The 25370-nt window shown below is 44.7% G+C and overlaps 1 protein-coding gene across 3 annotated transcripts in view; it reads left to right on the forward strand.

Annotated features, from left to right (window-relative positions):
• Positions 1-856: 856 nt before the first annotated feature.
• Clcn1 (chloride voltage-gated channel 1) overlaps positions 857-25370 on the forward strand; it is a 29375-nt gene continuing 4861 nt past the window's right edge. The window contains exons 1-18 of one of the 3 annotated variants that reach the window (XM_039107135.2): positions 859-1558; positions 4631-4751; positions 5104-5235; positions 5800-5928; positions 6094-6227; positions 7539-7616; positions 8646-8724; positions 13432-13557; positions 13871-13955; positions 14160-14261; positions 14557-14641; positions 14881-15030; positions 19756-19825; positions 19981-20034; positions 21574-21787; positions 22022-22155; positions 24396-24628; positions 24969-25107. In XM_039107135.2, coding sequence (XP_038963063.1) covers positions 1379-1558; positions 4631-4751; positions 5104-5235; positions 5800-5928; positions 6094-6227; positions 7539-7616; positions 8646-8724; positions 13432-13557; positions 13871-13955; positions 14160-14261; positions 14557-14641; positions 14881-15030; positions 19756-19825; positions 19981-20034; positions 21574-21787; positions 22022-22155; positions 24396-24628; positions 24969-25107 — 2245 coding nt within the window. In that variant the 5' untranslated portion in view covers positions 859-1378. 3 annotated transcript variants of the gene reach the window in all.

The raw sequence follows: 25370 nt of genomic DNA on the forward strand, positions 1-25370 counted from the left end.
ACACACACACACACACTCTCTCTCTCTCTCACACACACACACACACATACTCTCTCACACACTCTCTCTCTCTCTCTCTCTCTCTCTCTCTCTCTCTCTCACACACACACACACACACACACACGACTCCTGTTTGCTTTGTTTTTCATTTTAAAGGGGCCAGAAAAATGGCTTGATGGTTAGAAAAAACTTACTGCTTTGTTTAGGACCCCCAGCACCCATGTCAGGCCATACACAATTGTTAAAACTAGCTGCAGGGCATCTTGACACCCTCCTCTGGACTCCATGGGCACCCGTACTCATGTGTACTGCACCACACGTAAAGGCAGGTAACTAAAAATAATGACAATAAAAATTAAATTCCTTTTTGTAATTTTTTTTAATCTTTAAAAGAAAAGGTACTTTTAATGGCGTCTTACCTTCCCACTTGGAACAATCCCATTTAACATAGGTCAGAATCATTGCAGACCAGATATTTGGTGTGCATACCTTTCAGTCCTTGAGATGGTTACTTGTCCATCTTCTCCTGTTTCTTGGGTTCCTACTATCACCTGCCCTGTGACTAGCTAACCTACCCTGGTAGAACTGTCATTGGCACCACAGTCCAGTTGAGAGCTCAGTCCCTCCCTACTGATCTGAGCTGCTGCTGGGGCTCTCACATATGTCTAGGAAATGAGAGACAATCCACACCCAGTGGTGATATGGGTGGGGTCGAGGGGAAGGCCCCAGCGTGTTTTTAGCTGCTCTTGGCAGACTCAAGGGCCGAGAGCTGGAGGAGAAAGCTGGGAATCTGATGCATGTGGAGAGCTGGCTGCAGAAAAGTCCAGATGAAGCCTTAAGAGATACTGAGCTGAAACCAGCCCAACCAACAAGGAGAGATAGCAGAGAGGCGTCAGCTGCTCTCCCAGGTGAGTTGCCTGTCTAATGTTACCAAAACACTGAGTGGCTTCGTTCAACATTCTCTCTCCCCTCACTTACCACGAGGTCTGCGGGGACGCTCAGCTATACACACAGCCTAGAAATTTCAGTAGGAACTTTTTCACTCTGGTCCTGCTGATACTTAGAAAGGAACTAGTGAGCCTTGTAGGAAAGGAACAACGCTGCCGGCTGGCAGAGGGAATTCCCTGTTGGACTGTCCCATAGGTTCTCCTACCCCCACCCCCACACTCCACTCACACCTGCTTCGACCCCAGAAGGATCAGATGTGGCAGTGGGGGGGGGATGGGTCATGTGATGGAGAGACAGCTATAAATAGCTAGAGGTGGGCATGTTGCCCCAGACGCCTTGGGGACAGTCAAAAGCAGAGGCTTAAGGAGGTACTAGGGGGAGACTAGGAGCAAGCAGGCCAAGGCCTGGCTGGGGCTTGGGGGGAGGACACATGGAGCGGTCCCAGTCCCAGCAACATGGAGGTGAACAAAGCTGGTGGGGCACTGCCCCCCAGTACCAGTACATGCCCTTCGAACATTGTACCAGCTATGGACTGCCCTCAGAGAATGGGAGCCTTCAGCACCGGCCCCGAAAGGACCTGGGTCCCAGGCACAATGCCCACCCAACACAGGTAACGTGCTGGGGAAGGAAGGGGAGCAGCGGACAGTTGTCTGGGGCTGAGCATTAGTGAAAATTGATTGTTGTGTGAGAAGGAGGTACAGAATTTATTTGAAAATTAAATGGTAAATATATTCAATACATGAAAGCCTTTTAAAGATCTGAGCTTACTGTGTTTACTTAAGAGTTGCATGCACTTTTACATAGCCTTTACTAACAATGTTCAAACCATGTGGGGAACCAGCAAAGCCATACTTCCATGAAGAGTGCAAGCTTATGTGCTTACATAACCAGTGGGTTTTGTAGGAGCTGCAAATGCCATAAGGATCGCCTCTGCCTTCACCTACATGTAGGCAACATAGGCTTTCTCTACACAATCCCCCAAGCAGAGGAAACAGAGTGAATGATTTCTCAGTGATCAATGACCAGTATTGAAATAAGCACAGAAATAGGGTCCAGTTTTTAAGGGCTTGGAGGTAAAATTCTGGTCCAGCATTGGCCTAGCTTGTTTGAGATCTTGTTTGTTTGTTTGTTGGTTGGCAGGGTTGTAATTGTTAAAAGGGGCCAACAAAATTATTAAGTAAAGGTGCTTGTCTGTAAACCTAACAACCTGAGTGTGATCCCTGGGACCCACATGGTGGAAGGAAAAACACAAAGCTTTCCGTGAAACATAAGACACTAAGGGAATTGCAGAGCTATGCCCAAAGGCAATTACCCTCCAGGACTTGGGGATCAGTGGTATATGGGCAGCTAAAACAGAAATAGGTGTGGGCACAAGATAAGGAAGGTGAAATTAATTGCCTTGGGAAATTTACAGGCCACTATTAGCACAAGTGAATGCCTCTTAACTGCAGAGAATGCAGTAGAGGAGAACGGAAGGGGTATGAGAAAGATCAGACTTTAGAAGTTTTGCTGACAGGGCTATGGGTCCTGGAGTCAGGCTCAGAACCTGGAGGTGGGCTGTGTAGGTGGTATCACCACAAGGGTCATGAGAATCTGTTCCCTGAGCAGTTGCTAAGGGTAGGTACACAGTGAGGAGGGAAATGTGTTGAGCAGGATATAAATGTCAGAGACAGCTCATTCTCACCCCAGTGCTGGTCATTTCTAGAGGAAGCTGGCTGACCACTTGAGCAAAAGTGCTATCAGAGCACTTTTCTTTTTGATTTCGGGTTTTCAAGATGGGGCTTCTCTGTGTATCCTTGCCTGTCTTGGAACTAGCTCTGTCCATCAGGTGGCCTAGAGCTCACAGAAATCCACCTGGCTCTGCCTCCAGAGTGCTGGGCATAAAGGTATGCACCACCACTACCCAGTTAGTTAGAGCACTTTCTGGTGACTGGACACTTGACCAAAGGAAAAATAGCAAGCTTAGTTTGGGAGTAGAGTTAGTTCATCCAGATTCCAACCTACCTTGAAAGCAAGCAGGAATGTAATGTGTTTTCTTTTTGTCTAATGTTTCTGAGGGAAAATACTATACTTACACAGAAACCAGAGTCGTGTGGAGCTCCCAGGATACAAAAGTCATCAGCATTTTATCAATTTGGTTTTGCCACTATCCCCCACCTCAATTCTACACACACTAGAGGACTCACAGCATTTTGTGAACATGGCTCTGTGCCCAATCCCTACCTCAGTCTTGTACAGACAAGAGGACTCTCAAAACATTTTGTCAAGATAGTTCCCCCCCCCCTTCCCACCTCAGTTCTGCACACACTAGAGGATTCTCAACACTTTACAGACATTTCGTCACTTGTACATTTTGGCTTTGATTTCTCCCTCTCTAAACCTGTCATAATGTGGTGGTTACTCCTGGACCAGCAGAATACATCTGGCTCTTAGCAGCATTTTCCCAGCCTGAGTGTTAGAAGGGACTAAGCACACTGTTTCCTCATTTTTTCCAGTCTGCAAGTAAGAGTGCTAAGAGCTGATCTTCAAGGGAAATGCTTTCTGATTGTTTTTGAGGACGGATCTTACTGTGTATCCCTAGCTGGCCTGGAACTCTCTATGTAGACCCTGTTGGCTTCAGATTCACAGAGATCTGCCAGTCCCTGCCTCCTGGGTGCTGGGACTAAAGGTGTGCACCACCACACACAGCTAGGGGTATTTTCTATCTCTGGGTTATTGATAGAGTTTGAAGAAAAATGCTGCTTTCCTCATGAGCAGGATATTTAGTATGTGCCTGCTCAAGACCGAAACATCAAACTGCTGCTCATATTGTGAAATAAGATCTCTTCTATCCGGGCTGTCCCAGAATCATGGCCTGGGCTGACCTGGCCCCAGAGGATGAGTTAGTGTGGAGTGTGTGGGGCCATCATGAAGTGATTAGCACCCTTATACATTCTTCACAGACACACCCTAACACACGGATAGGTCTGCCCTCCTCACTTCTTGGTGGGACCCAGTTAGCTCACTTTGGGAAGTAAATTAACTTGTATTTTTTGAGCCCAGATCCTGTTTGTATATATAAATTCTGGCATGTGAGATGGATGGGCTTTGTACAACTTTAATAAGGAAGCTGAGTATCTCAAGGTAGACAAGCATTCCAAGGCAAGACACAAGCAGATACCATCCAGCACTGTAAATATATAACTACATTTACTATATAGTTATATAACTATATAGTTATATATAACATAATTAGCTAGGTTACTGTGGACTCTCTTTGTCTAAGTTGGATCTTGAGATGGTTACTCAATGCAGGGGTAACAGGGAAATACAGAAACATGTGGGACACAGGGTAATACAGGAAATGCCTGCCTGGTATGGGTAAGTAATTTCCACACAGTTCTTAGTACCTCCACTTCCAAGTAGAAGTTAAGTTTCTTGATAAAAGCTACTATGGACCAAGACATGTCTGGGTTTGGAGAAATGAAACAGAAGCAGGCATGGAAGAGCAATGGAAAACAGAACTGTGTAAATGGACAGAAGAGAGCTGAGAGAAGGGAAGACCGTAAAGTACTCTGCATGCAACTTTCGATGCCCAAGATTCAAAACAACTCCTCTCCGTAACTCTAAATCTATGTCATGCCTTCTGTATTCTTCTTGACTCCTCAAAAAGATAGACAGAGACCATTCTTTATTCATACAGATATATGGCCATCACAAAGAACAATATTCATATCAGGCACAGGACAGGGGAATACCCAAGAAGACGGACTCCAGTTCTACTGTGGACAGCTTGGATGAGGACCACTATTCTAAATGTCAAGGTGATGGGGACTGAGGAATAAAGGAATCTGGAATAGGAGGTACAGGGGTTGGGAGAATAACCTAAACGCCCCATTACACATCTCCCAACACACGAGCATGTGCGCACACACACACACACACTTTGCCTTCTTTCCCAACCATAATAGTTTTACATGGACATTATATTTACAAGGACATTACAGGAGTAGGGCTGTAGTACTTTCTGGAATGACAGGGACAGCAACTGGCAGAGACATAAAGAGATGTCCAGTGACCAATACAGCAACGACTCCCACCTCCCCTCCTCAGGCTGCTCCCAAAGAAATGAGCAAAGAGCTGCTTTCTTCCTTCTTTACCCTTACCTCTCCCTAGACTGTGTCCATCGCCTGGGACGTGTGCTGAGAAGGAAGCTGGGGGAAGACTGGATCTTTCTTGTGCTCCTGGGCCTACTGATGGCTCTTGTCAGCTGGTGCATGGACTATGTTAGCGCCAAGAGCCTTCAGGGTAAGTTCTCCCTGGACTGCTGCCCTCCACCTTTTCCATGTAGAGACTCTTTCTGAGCTCTGATGTAGAGTAGACCAGGTGTGTTGGGCTAAGCATGTTGCAGGAGTGATCAGGTATGACTCTGTCTCTAGATAAAACTAAAGTTATTGAGAACCTTAACGCCACCCAGGCCCTTTCCTGCCAGCTGACATGCAGACTCTGAGTGCCCCTCTAACAGGGTTTCTGGCATGTGCAGCTTTCCCAAGATTCTTCAGTCTCATCGCTGACATTTCTAAGCCTTAGGAGCGCCTTCTGTTGTCAGTGGTTACCCTGTATCCTATAGCCAAGTGCTACATCATCTTACTCAACTGACTTGCACCACAGCCACCAGCAACCTCAGCCAGAGGGAGCTTGGACAGGAGGCCACCAACCTCAGCTCAGAGTTTCTACAAGTACAGTGAAAGGGATGCCCTGGGGCCAGGCAAACAAGATGTCCAGGGCATGGGGGTGTGGGGGGCAGGATGAGATGATCTCACTGTCAACCTTTCCTCAATTCTAACTGACTCAGGGTCTGTGTTCCTACAGCCTACAAGTGGACCTATGCCCAGATGCAGCCCAGCCTTCCTCTACAGTACTTGGCCTGGGTCACCTTCCCACTTATCCTCATCCTCTTCAGTGCCCTCTTTTGCCAACTCATCTCTCCCCAGGCTGTGGGTGAGTACTTTCTATATGACGCAGTCTGGTGTTGTACAGACCTCCCACTCTGAAGTGCCCCCGTCCTCCTCAACATGGTTATTGTTTTTCCTATCTCTACTTTCTTCTCCCACTTAACCTCCAGCCTGAGCGCGTATATACAGTATCTGTTTTAAACCTATTTAGGCTCTGGAATCCCTGAGATGAAGACAATTCTTCGTGGTGTTGTCTTGAAGGAATACCTCACACTCAAGGCCTTTGTAGCCAAGGTGGTGGCCTTGACAGCCGGTCTGGGCAGTGGTATCCCTGTGGGGAAAGAGGTAAGTGTGCGCAGCCAAGGGAAGGGATGGCAGAGCTGACTGACCCGGCTAGGGCCAAAGGGCAGTAACGATGGGGAAGCCTTAGAAGTCTGTTACCCTGGGTTTGATGACACAGCTACTAGAGTTGGAGAACCTTATAGTAGCCCCTCGACTGGGCATAAGTAAGGTTTGGGGCTGGAAAACTGCTGGGAAGAGGGGTATTGCTCTGACCTGGGAGATGCTAGCATTATCCATGACTTCTACCTGTAGATGCCAGTAGCAGGCCCAAGTTATAGCAACCAGAATGTCTCTAGAAAACGTCTGCCCTCTACATAATCTGAACCAATCTCCTTGCCTTACTATTTATTTATTTATTTATTTATTTATTTATTTATTTATTACTTATTTTTGGTTTGTGTTTGCTTGTTTGAAATAGTCTCATTCTATAGCTCAGGTTCACCTGGAACTTTTTTTTTCCTTTTTTTTTTTTTTTTCCTTTTTTTTTCGGAGCTGGGGACCGAACCCAGGGCCTTCTGCTTGCTAGGCAAGCGCTCTACCACTGAGCTAAATCCCCAACCCCCACCTGGAACTTTTATGTTGCCCAGGCTAGCCTCAAAATCAGCACAGTCCTTGGGTTTCCCCATTATTTTGACATGAGAAAACAGATCTAGAATGAGACTTCTTCCTTCAAGTTGCCAGCTAGTCTCCTTAGGCTTCATCCCTGTGAGCACACTTGCCATCCCCACCCCCATCACCAATCTGCACAGTAGCCAAAGCATCTTTCAAAATGGAATTGGAAGCTTCTGACCTCTAGTCAAGAAAGTCTTGAGAGCTTTCCATATCACTTAATATAAGATCTTCACTCCTCCCAACAGTTGGCCAGCCCCAGGCTGATCTACATCCTTGTGTCTGTCTGGTGTCCAGCCCTACAGTCTGCCTGCGACCCTGTGCTTGGATTATATATAAGGCTGTTCTCTATCTTTCTACCGTTCCGTGCTGGTCCCTAGAACACTTCCACTCTGACACCCATGAGGCTCTCTCATGTAATTATCACTTAAAGGACTAACTCAGGTGGTTACTGTCCAGGGCAGGCCATTTTCTCCAAGTCTCCACCTTGCCTCTTTTGCCTTACTCCTCTTCATTTGCTTCCTAGGCTGTGGCATTACCTGATAGCACACTGATTTTTCATCTCTTCCTTCCTTTAAGGCAGAACTTGTGTCTGGCTTCTCCATTTCTAGCAACTAGCCCAGGGCCTGGAACAGGAAACTGGTTTAATGTCATCACCATATGTCTCCTCCATCCCTGAGCCCTGTCTCTCCTATTCTCTTCCAGGGTCCCTTTGTTCACATTGCCAGCATCTGTGCTGCTGTCCTCAGCAAATTCATGTCCATGTTCTCTGGTGTCTATGAGGTAAGGTGAGGCAGTACAGCACAGCAGGAACCAGTTGGTAGAAGGAAGCCCTCAGTGTGTGCAGAGAGCAGGGGAGGATTGCCTGCTCTGGGCTGGCCTTGGTGCTGAAGGCGGCATCTCACTAACCTGTGCTCCAGTTCTCCATGTCCCTGCCTGCTGATCCTCTGTCCAGCCTCTGTCTGTCTTCCTAGTGTCTATCCCTTCCTGATCTGTGTGCCCCTTTGGTGACTGAGCCAGTCCTGCCCCATGTTACCTTCCTGCACACATGAACTGTGTCCATTCCTTTCCATGTTTCCTCCTGTGCTGTGCCCGTTCTTCTGTGGTCCCTGACACCCACCCACCTGGTTTACATGCCACCTGTCTGTTCCCCTCGGCCACCTGCCTTGCCTGTCGTGCTTCTCTGTTGCAGACCGTGCCTGGGCAGCTTGATCTCCTGGTGCCAGCCTGTGCAGTGGGCGTGGGATGCTACTTTGCAGCCCCTGTTGGAGGCAAGTTTCACTTCCTCCCTACCTTGGTTGCCTGAGCCAGATTTGGAAGGGTGGTTAGTGTCTGCTGTAGCTTTGGGGTTGAGGGGCCATGCTCACTGAAGAGACTTATGGGTGGGCAATCATGGAGTGACTGTAGATCGCCGCACCCGGGCTCCAGGGACCCATCCGTTTCTACCCAAGAGCTGAGTGCTCCTTTGACGTTGGCTGTTCTCACCTGATGGTTTTCTGTTGGCGAGGTCTTCCCACCTCTTGCTACTTCTCCTCAGCCCCCTTTGTTTCATCACTATTTGATCATTTACTGGGCATCTATCCACTCAACATTTTCCTTGGTATGTTTTTGGGTTGTTGGTTTAGAAGGTCACTTCCTGATTGCCAAACTCACTGAGTTTCTCCTGGCCTGGGAATCACAGGGATGATGGGACCGTGTTCATTCCTGTGATGTAGGCCTCTCATTCTCTTTTGTTTCCCAACCATGCTTATTCTCCTCCCATCTCTCTGCCTCTGCCCTTCTCCTGTCTGTCTGTCTGTCTCTCCCTAGTAGCAGCCATACTATTACACTGACATCCTGACAGTGGGCTGTGCCGTGGGGGTCGGTTGCTGTTTTGGAACACCACTTGGAGGCAAGTCTGCCCTCTCCCCAGTGCATGAGCCGACCAGCTGGTTCTTGTCAGCTTCACCAAGTGCTGTAGTTAACCATTTCCACTGTAACGAGAGCTGCTGCTCTTAGGTAGCACCTGCCTTGCGCCTTCTTCTGACCATTTTGCATGAATTCCCACCTAGTACTGCGAGTGCAGTTCAATAGAGCATTACAGAAAGACCAGTGGCTGGAGCAGGGCTGTGTTGGCAGCACACGCAGAGCCAGGTATTAGAAGCACAGCAGCTCTCCTGGTCTCCACTTACGCTGAAGCCTTTCTGCATTGCCGAGCCTTTTGCTTTACACATTCTGTTCTGTGTCAAGTGATTCTGTGTACTTCCTTCTCCAAGGGGAAACTTACCTCCTTTGTTTTATTAAAGACACTGGGATTTCAGTAGACTGTACATAGATTAATGATGCGCTTTAAAATGGGAAGCACTTATGGGAGCTTTAGAGTAAGTTATTTTTCATATGCCAGCAACTTAAAAGTGGGTTTAACTTTTTCTATCCATGTAAGAAAAAGAGTGATATTATCATAGGTTAGTAGCAACCAGACATGGTCACAAAAGGCAGGCCTCTTCATTCCCTTATCAAAGTTGAGTTGTAACTGTGTTAGCAGGGCAGGGATGTGTATCATTGAAATCACTGGTGATGAAAGTCCATGTTGATAGTTGAAGAAATGCAGTTATAGAAAGGCATGGGCTTCCTAAACAACCAGGTGCTAGAAGCCTCTTTTCAATGATGAAACTGCAATCAGTCTTTTCATAGAGGAGTTTTCTGGGTATCTAAAATGGCTTAACTTAGAAATGATGTATGCTGAGAGTACAAAATTAATGAAAGCTTATTCTGTATGCCTTGTTCTCATATGGGTGGAAGCTTGCAGCATAGGTGCATCCAGGAAACGTGTTCACCACTGGCATCCTGTTTACACTTCTGTTGTCAGCTCCAGTCATTAAAGTCATTAGCCCCTGTCAGTGAATAGTAGTGTGTTTGAGTTTCTGCACATTAGACATTCACAGCTATATTTATACAATGCTGCATTTATTTACCCCTTAGCCTTCCAAATAAAAAGGAGAATGTATGGTTGTTTTGGTTGTCAGGAGCATTTTAAAGGGAAGGGAGTCTGCATTCTCTTCCTGACACTTCGGTTTATGAGGACTCAGAGGTTCTTTCTGGTCTTACGACTTACCTTAGGTAAGGTATCAGGCATTGCTCTAGACACAGGAAATTGCCAAGCACTTGTAAGTGAAGGGGCTGTGCTCAGGCTGTTTGCATTATGCAGCAAATGACAAACCTATCTGCAGATGGCAGTACTTGATTCTTTTCTGTGAATATAGAGTAACTAAGAGAAAAAAATGTAGTGTGGAGGTCCTTTACTCACAGCATAGGCAACTCCTAATTCCTTGTACTGATCAAAGTAATATAATTCATCATCCTATCGAAATAACCAAAGCCCTTTGGCTCCCAGTGTGTGCCAGACAGTGGGGTTGGTCCTGCACTCTCAAGGGGCTTAGGCAGACAGGCACATAGATCATTGCAGGCAGTTAAGTGACCATGTGGCTTCCTAGGCAAAGTGCAATGAACCACCAAGGCAGCCTGGGGGAGCCTGTGAAGCGTTATGAAAGAGACATTGTTTGCCATGGGTGTAATTAGTAAGTAGAAGCCTAAAAGAAGGGAAGGAAACCCTGAACAGAATGGACAGTATCCAAAGTCAATATCTGCTGTTACAGTAATAAGTAGTACTAGGGAGAATGACAAAGTAAAATAGGAAGTGACTCAGAACAGATAAGTGGGCCTGAACCATGAAGGTCTGCAGAAGTCGTGCAAGCTTTATTCTCTAGGGTAGGATTGCCCAAATATGTTTTTCAGAGCAGAGTTCTTCCCAGTGTTAGTAGGTGTAATGAGTGAAAACCCACTCCAAGTTCCAGTGGGTTAGAAAAATGCAAGATTAAAAGGAATAAACAAGTAGTTAAAAACAAATGAACTGGGTAGGCAGTGAGAACATCTGAGCTGTTGGGATGCATTATGAGTACCCAGGATGGCTGTAAACAGCATGTCCAACCAAGCCTTCTTTGTAGAGACCTTGTTATGGGACCTGTGACATCTCATGAGACTGACTTTGTGAAGTATTGTCATGGGTGAAGCGAAACCATGGAAGGATTTAAAACAAGGAAGTGACATGGTTAGCTCAGCCTGCCTATCCAATCCCTTTGGCACAAGTGTGCAGGATTGAGTTGGCTGTGGATTAACAGGATTGATCTAAGATTAACAAGAAGACTATTGTTCTCGTCCTGATTCTACACGATGACAGGCAGAATTGGGCAGCAAAGGAGATATAGGAGGGACTGAGAAACTCGAGTGGGATCAGGTCATATTGATGCTGCCTGGTGGCTGATATTTTTGTGAAGATAGGAGAGAGAGTTCTATGCCAACATCCAGGCTCACAGTGCTTGCACTGCAATAGACTACTATCAGCAAACATGAGAGAGGATGCAGGAAGTAAACTGGGTCTGGAGGGGAGTAAAAAAATTTTACTTAGAGGATATTGAATTTAAAGTTCCTATGGCATGCCCAAATATAAAATAGGCAACTAGGTTGATGAGTCTACGGTCCAGGAACTGAGTTGAATCTAATCAGTATCCATGGCTGATGCCACAGGCATAAGCGAAATTGAGAAAGAAATTGTGTTTGTGAGTAGCAGGAGATGGAGACCAAGAGCAGTGCCTTCAGTGGATAGGGGCGTGGCATGGGAACTAGACAAGAAGTCAGAAGAAAAGAGGAGAGCAGTGTTCCAGATCTAAGACACCAGAGTTTCTAAATGCTGCTCGTGTTTTTAAAGCTGTTTCCTTTTAGCAGCATATTTTATGTTTGTCTCTGGCTAACATGAAAGGTAGCTCTCACTCCCAGTCACACTGTGACAGACCCGCTATAGAAAAGGATCCCAGGTCTCCATCATGGAGGATAAATGGTTTTAAAATGTAAGTTGGAGGGGCTGGGGATTTAGCTCAGTGGTAGAGCGCTTACCTAGGAAGCACAAGGCCCTGGGTTCGGTCCCCAGCTCCGAAAAAAAGAACCCCAAAAAAAATGTAAGTTGGATAATTGCACTCAGGCAGAACAAAGATGTGATTCACACCGTGTACTCCTGTCCTTAGGATTTAAAGAGGAGAGCAGAAGAGTGGCTGGCATAACTCTTCATTACTCCGCTCCACTCTTTGAAATTCCCTCGCTGTGTTCTTTCCTCCTCCGTATCCTCCCTTCTCCTCTCTATTCCAGTATAGGCACTGAATCCCAAATGGGTGCTCACCACTACGCCAGGGCTTAGTTTCCAAGGAACCTCCAATCCCAGAAAACTTAGGAGTGTGTACAAGTAGCTACATCTGAAAGTGGAAAATACAATAATCCAAAATATGGAGAGAGTAGGATGAGAAACAGATGCTTTCTACTTGACAAGGAAGATCGGGGATGGCTTTCTAGAGAAGGCAATACCAGAGAAATCCACTGCCAAGACAGCTTTGGGCTCCACAAGAAAACAGCCCTAAGCCACCATCTCCTGAGTACATAGTCACTGTCCCTGCAAAAGAGAGGTTGGCGGTCATGAGGGATTTGAGAGATGTGACTTTTGAACACAGGGTGAGGAAAAGAAAATCCCTATTATGTGAGCTGCTGTCCGAATACGGAGGGGATGGCTGGCCTTGAACATACCAACAATGTACACCATGAGAAAAGGACAAAGTTCGCTTTGTTCGTTCATTTTTGGTTTGGTTTGGCTGGTCCTCAGCTCCTTCTCAGTCCTCTGTACTGTTTGATATGGAGGAGGCTTAGCTTAGGTTAAGGTAAAGTCATTGATGACCTAATCAAAGATCAACTCCCTTATCCTAAAGTTTACAGATACTCTTCTCTGTTGTTGCAAATGATGCTTTTATGGCCTCATTAGCATTGCTTCCTTTGGCTTAGCACGCCTTATGTTTGCTACACTCGCTTCCTCACTTTTTGCTTGAGCCTCTCCCCTCAGAACAAGAATTAGTGCCTACTGGCTACCATTCCTTTTTACCTCACTCACCTCGCTAAGCATGATGGGTTTCCCTTCTTCTCACCTAGGTTGTCCTGGCTTTGGTCCTTGTGAGTCACATCTTGTATCATTATCATTAGGAACGCTCCTCTGCTTTCTTTTTCTGGAATATTGAATCCTGTAGATGTGCATAATGCCCTATCCTGTTTTTCTTATTCCTCATAAACTTGCCCTTGGGTGGAGGGAGCAATAGGGAGATGAAAAGGGGTGTCAAGGAATATGCAAACCCTGAAGCCTCTTTGGCAACAATGCTGACCACCTGCTCTGGAAGCTTCTTCCCTTTTTAATAATTCTGCAGGACTGTTTTACCTTTCTGTAAATGTCCATGGATATCTGACAGTTGTGAACCCAGTCTGTCCTATAATTTAAGTACAAATGTACTTGAGCTTGAGGTTCAGGGAGTTAAGAGCCTGTCCATCTCCCATCTCCTCCATACCTCATTGGTCCACATTCTTGGGCTGGGAGCAGAAAGTCTCCATAGACACGTATGCGGTCATAGAGAGGAGCTACAAGAAAGCATCACTTGCACTGGGGCTCCACAGACTCACAGTTCAGGGGAAGCTCTGCGGTCTGAGCCGTGGGAGGCGTGGGCGTCTGCACGTGACCTGCTTCCCTGCCCCACAGGAGTGCTGTTCAGCATCGAGGTCACCTCTACCTACTTTGCCGTTCGGAATTACTGGCGAGGATTCTTTGCAGCCACCTTCAGTGCCTTTGTGTTCCGCGTCCTGGCAGTGTGGAACAAGGATGCTGGTAACGGGAGGTCTCAGTGGAGGTGGTGTGAAACAGGGGTGGTGGTGAAGTGGCAGAAACCGTAACTCTGGAGCACTTCAGAAAAACAATGGATGCCGTTGTTTGGGGAGCAAGAGCAAGGCTCAGGGTCTAGGGAGGAATTAGATCATGGTATAGAGAGTATAACCATGGAGAGATGCTAGTAGGAAAAGTGAAAATTCAATGGGAGAGAAGAGGTTGGGGTTGAAAGAAGGGAAGATACCTTGACACTTGTCTTCTTCTCCCTGCGGCTCTCTCCGAGCTCCCACCCTAATGCTGCCTTTTTATCCTACAGTCACTATTACTGCTCTGTTCAGAACTAATTTCCGGATGGATTTCCCCTTTGACCTGAAGGAACTCCCAGCTTTTGCTGTCATTGGGTTAGTGGGACCACTCTTTCTGGGTGTGGGGAGCAGAGACAGGGAGGGGCGTGGCTGCGGGCCAGGAAGAAGCCACGGAGAGCATAAATAAAAGTATGGATTAACCATGAGGCAGCTGAGCGGTGAGAGAAGGAGGGAAGCTGCTGGGTTGCTTCCCTACAGAGTCCGGGTCAGAGCTTCCAGCCTTGTGACTTGCACCCTTAGGATTTGCTGCGGGTTCTTGGGAGCTGTTTTTGTTTATCTGCATCGCCAAGTCATGCTCGGTGTCCGAAAGCACAAGGCTCTCAGCCAGTTTCTTGCTAAGCAGTGAGTCATTGCCCTTCCCTTGCCCTGCACACTTACCTTCTGATTTCCCGCCAGCAGCTCCTCCTTCAGGTGAATGCCTTTAGGTGGCCTTGCTGTGTTCAGCTGTGGGAAGCTCTGATACTGTGGGTTGGGGCAGCTGTGCAGGCTTTTCCCAAGCGGTCATTTTCTTGACCAAGAGAGTATTCGTTGTTGAAATGAATAGAAGGCTATGGGAAACAACAGCTCGGCAGCTGAGTGTGGCTGCTTTGTGGGCTGGCTAAGTGGGGGATAGCACTAACTTTTTTCTCTTTTTCAGCCGCCTGCTCTATCCTGGAATCGTTACTTTTGTCATCGCCTCACTCACCTTTCCACCAGGAATGGGTCAATTCATGGCTGGAGAGGTCAGCTCTAGGGGTGTCTAAGAGCAGGGGGTTAGCTCAGACCTGTGGCTCTGTATCTAAGCCAAGAGTGGGCAACTGCTCAGACTTGGAGCTTGCATAGTTTTGCCCAAGGGTAGACTTTCTCTCAGAGAAAAGAACAGAAAGAATTCTGGACTAACGAGGCTTGGGTATACGTTCTCTAACACAGGACATAAAATACATTTGTGGAAAACCTGCCCGCTCTGCTTCTTCCCTCACAGCTGATGCCCCGTGAAGCTATCAGCACCCTCTTTGACAACAACACATGGGTAAAGCACATAGGTGATCCCAAAAGCTTGGGCCAGTCAGCTGTGTGGATTCACCCCCAGGTCAACGTGGTCATCATCATCCTTCTCTTCTTCGTCATGAAGGTATTCTGCCCCTCTGAGCTTCTCTCTGTTTACAGTAGAGGGGCCCAGGCCTTGTACAGGAAGGATACAACTTCATCTGCTCTGTGTCCAACCTAGACAGAAATCATGAGGAAACCACAGCATAAGTTGCCTGTCTATCAAAATGAACCAGGGTGTAGTTTAATTGCTCCGTTCATGTCAACTTAGTGATGTGCACCATAATTATAATAACCCTTTTAATAGCTCCTCTTGTTATCTTTTTAAGGCATCAGAGCAGTCAAGTAAATTTGAGCAAGACAGAGTTTAGCAATATAGATAACTGTGTAAAAACCCCAGACCAATTAACCAAATTCCTCCCACGTGTTAGATAATTAGATATTTAATCTCCACGGATTTGTTATCCACTTCCAGGTGAATTGCACATAAATCTCTCTCATCTCTTTTCTAGAATTTTGAAGGTGATGAGATACCAAATCAACCTTATTAAGACTATAAATAATTTTTACAAATGTAATTATTCCCTGTTCAGCCAGTGAGAATATAAGGGGTTTTTTTCTAGACTAGACCAGCTTTTCTAACTTTAATTAGGAAATAAAAGCTGCTACCTTCGCATCCTTTCCTTTTTAGATCTGCCTTATCACAAATTATAAATGTGGGGACTTTACATTATTACCTCGTACTAAGATGTTTATAATTCCCAGACCTGATTGTGACACCTATATAGTTGATGATTGTTTGGTCTCCTTTTGGGGATTTCTCCTTTACTAGTAACATGCCTTAAATAACCAAGCCAGTATTTCCTGTGGGACTTGGGATTCTTATAGGTATCTCTGTCCAGCCTAAATTCCCCTGCTTTTCAATACCTTGCTCTTTTATGATATTTTCATGACTTTATATTATACAAAACTATGAATCACTAAGTCATATTGGTGTTATTCTTGTAAGACAGTGACTTTGGTTTTTCAATAAATGCTATGAATCCCATGTGCCTAGTACATAACTCTTGGTCATTGGCTTTTGGCTAATTTTGTATTTCCTAGTTTTCTGCTGTTGCTTGTTAACACACTTTTCAGTGATATTATTATTAAAGGTGCCAGCTGCTTCACACACCAGGTCTCAGATCTGAAGCGTAGGCTCCCAGAGTTTGCTGTGGATTTCTTCTTTCCCAGCCCATTCACTGATGGTGAACTAGCTTCATCAGTATTTGGATGCCTTGTTTTACCCTTTCTGTTTCTTTCTTCAAAATGAATGCTAATTTTTCCAGAAAACATTTCAAGAGTCTTCTTAAGGATTCAGTGTCTGGACTTTGATTTATAATTCTCATCTTCTCTAATTTACATGTTCTGGCTTTCTATACTGGTTGAACTTACTTTACTGGGGAGCAAAGTCAGGTTTTATTTTGTAGCGCATGCTAGCCTTAAACGTATAATCTCCTGCTGAGATTATAGCATGAGCCCCATACAATAACCGCATTGACTGCTGTGTCTACAATCCCATCTGCAAGAACCCAGTCCACGTTTTGATAGTAGTTCAGAATCTATGTTACAGCTTGGTCTAAGCTGTATGTTACCTCTGGGGTTCTATAGACTGCTAAAATATCAAGATTTTTCAAGCTTTCTAAAAAATAAAATATCTCTTAACACCATTTACTTTCTACCTTATTCATATCCCCAGAGTTCAAGTTATATATCTTCCCCAAATCAAGCTTATTTTCAGAACCCCACTTGGATGACATAGAAGGATTCATCTGCATGTCACTATAATTAACGTCTCATGGAATTATATCCTAGAGAACATTCATATTGTAAGTTTGCAAGAAAGAGAAACACGTTTTGGGCTATATTCAATCCCAACAGTTTATAGAAGATCTACAATATTCTTTACAACTTCTAATTACCAAAGTATTCCTTGCTGCAAAGTCAGCTTTCCCAGTCACTGCTTCCCAGTGTTTTCATTGCCCAATCACTGCACTCACAGTGGTACCCTTATTTTTTTTTTCAGCTGTGAAAAATAGAACATATAGCCAAATTAAAATAAAGAAGTCCTTCTATCCATCTGGTTTTCTTTATTCTAATTAAATATCTGTGGTAGGCTGCCTTATAAGGAAAAGAGTAATTTTTGGCTCACAGTTTTGGACATCCAAGGTTACAGAGTCACATCCGTAATGGCGCTCTTGCTAACAGAATCCTAAGCTGTGAGGAAGATCACGTGGCCAACAACAAGAAGCACCTGAGGTTGAGTTCCTGTCTGTTTCTCACTCCTCAGAAAGCTACCAGGAAGCCATCACTAATGTCTTGTCCAGTGTCTTGTCTAATCCTTAGAAATTTCCAAAGCCTCCACACCAAAGTACCACAGCTTGATTAGGTCCTCACCTTCTTGATATCACAACAGAGATGAATTTCCAAATGGAAGCCTGTGAGACATTCCAATTGTGATGAAGCCAAAGCAGGGACTAGTACTACTTTTCACAACTAGGTTTGAAATCTAGTCCGTGTCCATGTGGCCTTCTGGCAGTGTCAGGAAGGGAGCTTACATTCTCGGTTCAGCTGCTCCTTAATATTGGTGAAAGGCATGTCCTACTTCCCTGCCTTTCCCATCCTCAAGGTGTGCGAAGCGTCATCATGTTGTTCATGAAGGGATTTTCCATGAACATGAATGCATTTCTACCATCTCTGCTCCCTTTTACTAAGGCTAACACCATTGCCTATGGTTGTTGAGTTTTAGCACAGCCTGAGGCCCTATGGGAGCCTTTTAGCTTGATTTTCCTTGTGATGGGTATAAATATAATGATGTCAGTGATAATAGGTTTCTGGTTTCTCATTTCTTTAGAACTGGGTCTTTAAAATCTTAGAAGTTGCTTCTGTGCCACACGACTCTTGGTTTTTTTCTTCATATAGCAATAGCTAAAAAAAAAAAGTTTGTTAATCTCAGTCACCCTGTTTGTGCCATGGGAGATGATAGCTTTAGCACCCCCTGGTCTGGATTTACACTTCTCTGAGAAGATACTGCTTTCGGCTTCAAAATCAGACCTATCTGTTGCCCACCATCTGTATCTCTGGAGCTTTCAGATAATCTGAGCCTACAAACTCCCCCTCTGACTACCATGTTCTTATTCCCAAGAATACATGAGAGTGCAAGGATTCTTGATGTGCTAAATGTCATCACTCAAGAAGCTGAAGCAACAAGTGCATGGGAATCCACCTCCAGATTGTCTGAGACGCTCGCCTCCAGAGGCGAGCTCATCTGCATTCGTAGCATGCTCTCCGGATGAATATTACTTTGGAATGTTTGAGTAAATATTAAGCTTTGAGGAATCTTTACTGTTTTACATGAACATCACACCATCAATTTATTGTTTTTCTTTGCTTCCTGTCTACGTTTATGGAGCTTAGGGCCACTGCGGAGGAGGCAGAAGTAAGGCTCACCCTCTTCCCGCAAAGAATCGTCAGTCTGAAGTCTTTTCATTTTGCACATGTAATTGCAGTTCTCAACCGTCTTGATGATCATATTCTGACATGAAGTAAATATTTTGCTTCATCTCACACTTCTGGAGTAAAATCCTCTCTGGGTCTTCATCAGTACCTCTTGGGTTTAGCCTTGGCTTGAAGCAATGCTTTCTAAAGTTCATAAACTTAAGAAATTTATTTTTATTAATATATCACCCGTATAATTCAAGGAACTTCAAATATTTTAATCTTCACAGCTTGTTAGACTTTTAGCCATTTTCGTTTTGTACCCAGTTAGTTTGGAATCCTTTTCTAAGATTTCTTAGCTTACATAGGAAGTACCTTCAAAACTGTGCCTCATGCTTTCATTTTTTTTTTCTCTAGGCATTTAATGTTTAGCCATTACTTCTGTTCTGCTCTATTTCTGAATTCTTCTGCATTCTTTGCCTCATACTGCTCTTTCTATAATTGCCCCAATTTCTGTTGGAATGGTGCCTTGCAAAGTTGACCTTGGATATCTTTTCTGTTATATTGAAAGACTAATCAGGTTCTCAGTTTGCCCCTGTGGTAGAGTCAAGACATATCAGTGATTTTTTTTTTCAGTACTGGGCATTGAACACAAGGCCTCACAGATTCTAAGAATACATTCTATCACCGTATGTCCCCAGGATCCAGATATAATTTCGATCCTTGTTTAAGGTGGTTTGATATCGGAGACAAAGGCTCAAGCAGAGCAGTCTTCTCTTCAGGTTCCCTGTGATCCTTACCTCCTCTATGGCTTTGTAAATGGTCAAATCAAAGCTAAATTAATCCTACAAAAGTTCAACAGACTATAAGGTATCTGCTACATTGATTTGGGGCCCGTTTATAAAGATATCAGCTGGGAAGGTAAAAGCATCTTCCAGCTTAGCATTTCGGACTACTCCACAGAGGTAAACTTCCTGGGCTGACAGAGTTCACTGGTGAGGGTCATTTTGGAACAGTGAAAAAGGTATCCTCTTGGGCTCCCTTGTTCTAGGTTGCCAAAAAAAATATATAGTCACTCAGAGTTGGAAGGATTTGTGTTAGCCATCTGGAGGAACTTTCTTATCCTGATGTCTTTGTTGATCTCTCAGCCTGAAAGCGCCAAGTTTTTTAGACTCTGGAGAATGGTGACAGACAAGAAGGCTTCCAACAGGGTTAGCTATCTCAGGACATTTCTGTTATGACTCTTGAAGCAGGAGGGAGGTGGGTAAAGAGCAGAGAGGGGAATGGGGGAACCTTTGGAAAGAGTACTGTAATGTTTCTTTTTTCACCCTAGTTTTGGATGTCCATTGTGGCCACGACTATGCCCATACCCTGTGGAGGCTTCATGCCTGTTTTTGTGCTAGGTAAGGGTTGATGGCATCGTACTAATAGCTACAGTCTGGGTGGTTGGTAGAAAAACCTAGAATGTTTGTACTCTTAATGCCTAAGCTCATATATTCCGAGAGCATAGAGACAAAGACATTTATCTTAATATTTTTCTTCTTTATCTTCCCCCTAGGAGCTGCCTTTGGAAGGCTGGTAGGAGAGATCATGGCCATGCTGTTCCCTGAGGGTATCTTATTTGATGATATCATCTATAAGATCTTACCAGGGGGCTATGCAGTGATTGGTGAGACTTATTCCTAACCTCTATAACCAGATATCGAGTCTGGTTACACATCTTCTTTCAATGTACAGCAATTTAGTTTAAAGACAACAATATATAATTCAAGTTTTATTCAAACGACGAGCCCACGGCTCTGCCTCCCACTGTTTCTTTTTTGTAAGCCTTAGTCCTCCCTCCTGTGGAAAATGGACATAGGAATCAAATAAGAAGATGGGAAGGGGCAACGTGCATTGTCTTTGCATGGTTAGTGGGCTCTTTCTTTCCTGATAATTACGGAACCAATAATGCAGGCGATGGGCCAAGTCCAAACTGAGCTGTGCTGATGTTAATGGAGGCTAAGAAATCAAGAGTGAGAGCTGGGAAACATGAGCCCTGGACTTCTAAGATGACTTGTGAGGTAGACCTATGTATAGCACTCTACTGCCTGACCCTAGTCCATTTATAAAAGCTTCCTTATCAATAGGCGTCTTCAGTTCTCTTCATACCTCTCAAGCATCTCTCTTCTTCCATAATGTACATTTCCCACTTTACACATACTATGTAGTTTATGTTCTGAACTATGCTCTGTGCGTGCATCACCTACTAGGATCACACGTCCCAATGTTAGACTTTTGTGACCTTTTATTTTATATTTTCACATAAGCCTTCTTTTATATTTCCTCACAGGATATTTTCATTATTTTGTTGGCTTTAGGGTTTTTTCTTTTTTATGTTTCTTTAGCTTTATGGTTTACTATCTTTTAGGGGTTGTTGTTGTCATTGTTGTTGTTTTGAGACAGGGTCTCTTTACATAGCTCTGATGTCCTGAAACTCTTTAGACCACGCTAGCCCTTTTCTCGTGTTTGAATAAGAAATACAGTTAAAGTATGAGTGACTAGTGAGTCGATAAGAAAACAATTTAAAATACATAAGATTGGTTCTATTGTATAGAGTCATAATGATTTAAATGTGTAAGAATTTTAGAAGATATTTAGTATCCATTTTAATCAGTGGATGAGAGCACGGTATACCAAGGAAGTATGCCTTGTTAATACAGTAGACACAGACTCAAAACCGGTGGATCCTGATCAATAAAGGTAATGCCATTGCTCTATGTCCATAACATGATTCTTGAATTTTCACACTATTTATTTATAAACTGACATGATTGACACCTGAGGCTCAAAGTAAGATGCCATCACTGGGTCTTTTAATGTTCAGTGGAAAAGCAATGAATGGGTAAGATATCACTCGTTCACATTGTAAATGAAAAGCTCTGCATCTACACAAATTGTGACTTGCTGAATGTTATACATACATTAGATCAAAAGGATAATGTTTGAACAGGCCAGCTTTCTAGCCCTTACTCTTGAAAAATAGTAATCTAGAATTCCTGACACTAACCAGGTCCTGTCTCCTATTCTGTGTCATTCTCATTGTGCCCTCATTTATTGTCCATGTCAGGAAAGACAGCTCCAATCCATTAATACATTCCTGTCATTCCAGGAGCAGCAGCTTTGACAGGGGCTGTCTCTCACACAGTCTCCACAGCTGTGATTTGCTTCGAATTAACCGGTCAGATTGCTCACATCCTGCCCATGATGGTGGCTGTTATCTTGGCCAACATGGTGGCCCAAAGTCTGCAGCCCTCCCTCTATGACAGCATCATCCAGGTCAAGAAGCTTCCCTATTTGCCAGACCTTGGTTGGAACCAGCTCAGGTCAGGGCCAGCCACCAGCTGGAATTAGTTTACATAATGATGGGAGGAGGGAGGTTCTGGAGTGGAAAATGAGACTAGATCAGTGTTGGGAAGCATTGTTTCTTAATTATTTTCATATCTGCACACACTTAGTAAATACTGTAAGTGAGAGGAAGCATGGCAGACCTTGTGGGAAGAAGGAAGGGCCAGCATAGGCCATGAGTGGGCTAACCCAGGATGCTTTCTCCCTCTTAGCAAATTTACAATTTTTGTTGAGGACATCATGGTACGTGACGTGAAGTTTGTTTCAGCTTCTTGTACATACGGGGAACTAAGAAACCTACTCCAGACCACCACAGTCAAGACTTTACCATTGGTTGACTCCAAAGGTAAGTGGAAAGTAAGGAAGCCAACAAAGACTACCCACCTGGTGACCAGTGAGTTGTACAGTGGCAGAGAACACCACTGTCACCTTAGTAACTCTCTAATGCTGATATTAAAACACCTAATGGAAACATGGTAGGGAGAACTGTTTATTTCAGTGTATGGTTTCCAGGAGTTCAGTCCATTTTGGTAGAGACAAAATGCTGGAACAGAGCAGCACACATCGTGGCAGGCCCCGATGCCAAGACGCACACCGCCCCCCCCCCCATTTCTTGTGCTTCTATTTTTTCTTTCTGGGATGCAAAACTATAAGATCATGCTACCTATATTCAGAGTGGATCTTGCCCCCTCATTTAATCTCTAGAAATGTCCTCATAGACACACCCAGAAATGGGCTCAGCAGTCTTCCGGGTGAGTGGGAATCCAGTTAGGCTGACTGTAAGCTGCTGGGGAAGCTCAGCAAAGACTTACTGAGGAGCACACTCTTCCTGCAGAAAACAAACGTCCGTAACACAGGCCCACAGGCAGTTAAACTGCTATTAAGCCAGTACGCGAAGTTCTTACTCTTCATGGCCGCCATGAATCTTAAAGTCTTCCTGGGCTTGGGATTGGTGAATGTTCTGTATTCTAATGCAGAGCTAGGCCTTTAGACTCTGGTCACAGCATTTTTGCCAAGCAGTCAATACAGAGCTATGTTTTATATGTGTCTCTCTCTTAAGACGCCTTATTTACTAGATTTTTTTTCATTTATTAACCCTGAACATATCGCCAACAGCACTGTAATCCTACCCAGACAAAAACTCATCTAACATGTTTCCTCAGTAAGGCAAAGCACAGCCTTCCCTTCCTGTGCTCAGAAACAGTAGACGGCATCAGCAGTGCATCTAGGGGACATTTTAAAGAGCAGAATCACCACACAAAGCAGAGATTGGAGAAACACTGTGGCTCAGATAGACTGCTAACAGAGCCCTTGTTTCTCTGGCTGAAATGGGGAGGCCGCGTGCTGTTTGTTTGCCTCAGCTGGGAACATGAGATTCACGAGGTTCACTTTGTTGTTGCTCTGTGCGTGGCTGTGAATTACAGCCAAGACATCTCTAGTATTGGAATCACAGATATATATATTCTTGTGAGCAAGTGAGTTCACAAATAGGGACTAATAAACATGTGGGTCAACTGTAAATCCCCCCATACACACTTAATTAAATTCTGTCATTTCTTCAATGACCAACCTAAGGAACAGTGAAAACTCTTCCTCATGGAGGAGTGAATGACTTTGGTAACTGTGATTTTCACATTTCCTTCTCGTCACCATTCTTCCTGCCCACCACTTTCACTTAGGTGTGTGTCAGTTCTCCCTGTAGTCTGTCTTTCTCATTAGATTGGGTAGTCTTTGAATGTAGATGTCATAATCTCTATCTTTGGAGTTCTAATTATTAGCTGGACCTTCCTAGTCTGTGAATTAGAAAATAGAGATGAGGAGCTGTTTGGAGCCAGAAAAATTGTTAGTTTTCAACTTCAAATATTGAGTGTCCAAATTTCTCAAGCTACATTAGTCTAGGCATTTCCCTAAGCTCAGAGACCTCTAAGGAACTTCTGAAGCCATGGATCTTCCTGTTACATGGCAGCAAGGGCGCAGCCAGTGGGGTACAAGGCTTTCTTGATAATGGCCAAGAAGTAACCGTATATGGTACATCTAAGATCTAAGTGCCCTTGGTGCAATACTACGGTAGTAAACTTAATGCAAATGTTCAGCACTGTAGCAGAATTCCTATAAACACATAAAGGGCTCATGAAAAGTAAACACTTTGCTCATATTCTATCAGGGTCAGGTGCTTTAAGTGATGAGTCTTCTAAAATAGAAGACCCAGTACTAGGTTGCCCATAGACGTCTTTCAGAGTGTGATTGAGTCTAAGGTTGTCACAACTGCCTCTCACGTTTCATTGCATTTGGATAGGGTTGATCAGCCTATTTTAATAGTGAGCTTACATATTTGCAAACACTATGTTAGGGCAGCATACAGCTAAGTACAGATTAGCACCAATTAGTATGGTGCCAATTGAGTCTGTAAGTGCTAAATGTTAGGAATTACAGGGATCAAGTTAGGCCACCCTGGAGTTTAAGATGAGTTTTTAGTAAGAAAAGGCAAGAATTCGAATAAGAAAAGGCTCTCAGCTTCTATTTCACCTGACCTGGTAGCCGGGTGGATGTGGAGCTGGCCATCAAGGACACGTGGTTCTCCCCCAGATTCAATGATCCTGCTAGGCTCTGTGGAACGCTCAGAACTGCAGTCCCTCCTGCAGCGCCACCTGTGTGCAGAGCGAAGGTTGAAGGCTGCCCAGGACATGGCTCGAAAGTTATCAGAGCTGCCCTATAATGGCCAGGCTCAGCTAGCTGGGGAGTGGCATCCTGGTGGTCGACCTGAGTCCTTTGCCTTCGTAGATGAAGATGAAGATGAGGACGTCTCCCGGAAGACAGAGGTGACCAAGACAAAAGGGAAAGGGAGGCTGACAGGGAGAATTGTCAGTAGGTGTCACCAGTGGCATTGCTGGACTGGGTGGGGCAGGGCGGGACTATGAGAGGTGCAGGACAAAAGGAAGGGGGAAGGAAAACACAGAAGAGTGAGAAAGAGACAACATGGAATCCATGGCAAAAGAGACTAGTGCCAGGATGGTGTTTTTGGAAAGAAAAAAAGGAATTTAGGAGGTTGGGGAAAGGGGTACAGTTAGATTTCCAGGGCACCTGTTCGTAAAGGTAGCGAGGTATCATGTGATGTGAGACTTCTCTGAATCTAAGAAGTTTGCTTATTTTATTTTTTAGCTTCCACAGACTCCAACTCCTCCTCCTCCTCCCCCTCCTCCTCTGCCTCCCCAGTTTCCTATTGCTCCATCATACCCTGAAGAGCCTAACGGGCCACTGCCCAGCCACAAACAGCCCCCTGAAGCTTCAGACTCTGCAGGTAAATGCCTCTCAACACGTCCTGGGAATTACATTAGGGACTCACCTTTCCCTAAGAGCTAGTCTTGTAAGGAGATATGAGGCTGCGTGATTTTAAGAGCTGACTCTAATTGGTTAATCTCTATAATGCTGTCTTAGGGAGTTGGGACAGAGGTAGAAAAGAGGAATCCACTGAGGCACAGCGTTGAGGAAGTGCACTTCTTTAATGACACAGTGTCAGGGGCCACTGGAAGCCCCTGGCCACTTCCTCCATCTTCTCACTGC

The sequence above is a fragment of the Rattus norvegicus genome, chromosome 4, assembly GCF_036323735.1.
Source record: "Rattus norvegicus strain BN/NHsdMcwi chromosome 4, GRCr8, whole genome shotgun sequence".
NCBI classification, from domain to species: domain Eukaryota; kingdom Metazoa; phylum Chordata; class Mammalia; order Rodentia; family Muridae; genus Rattus; species Rattus norvegicus.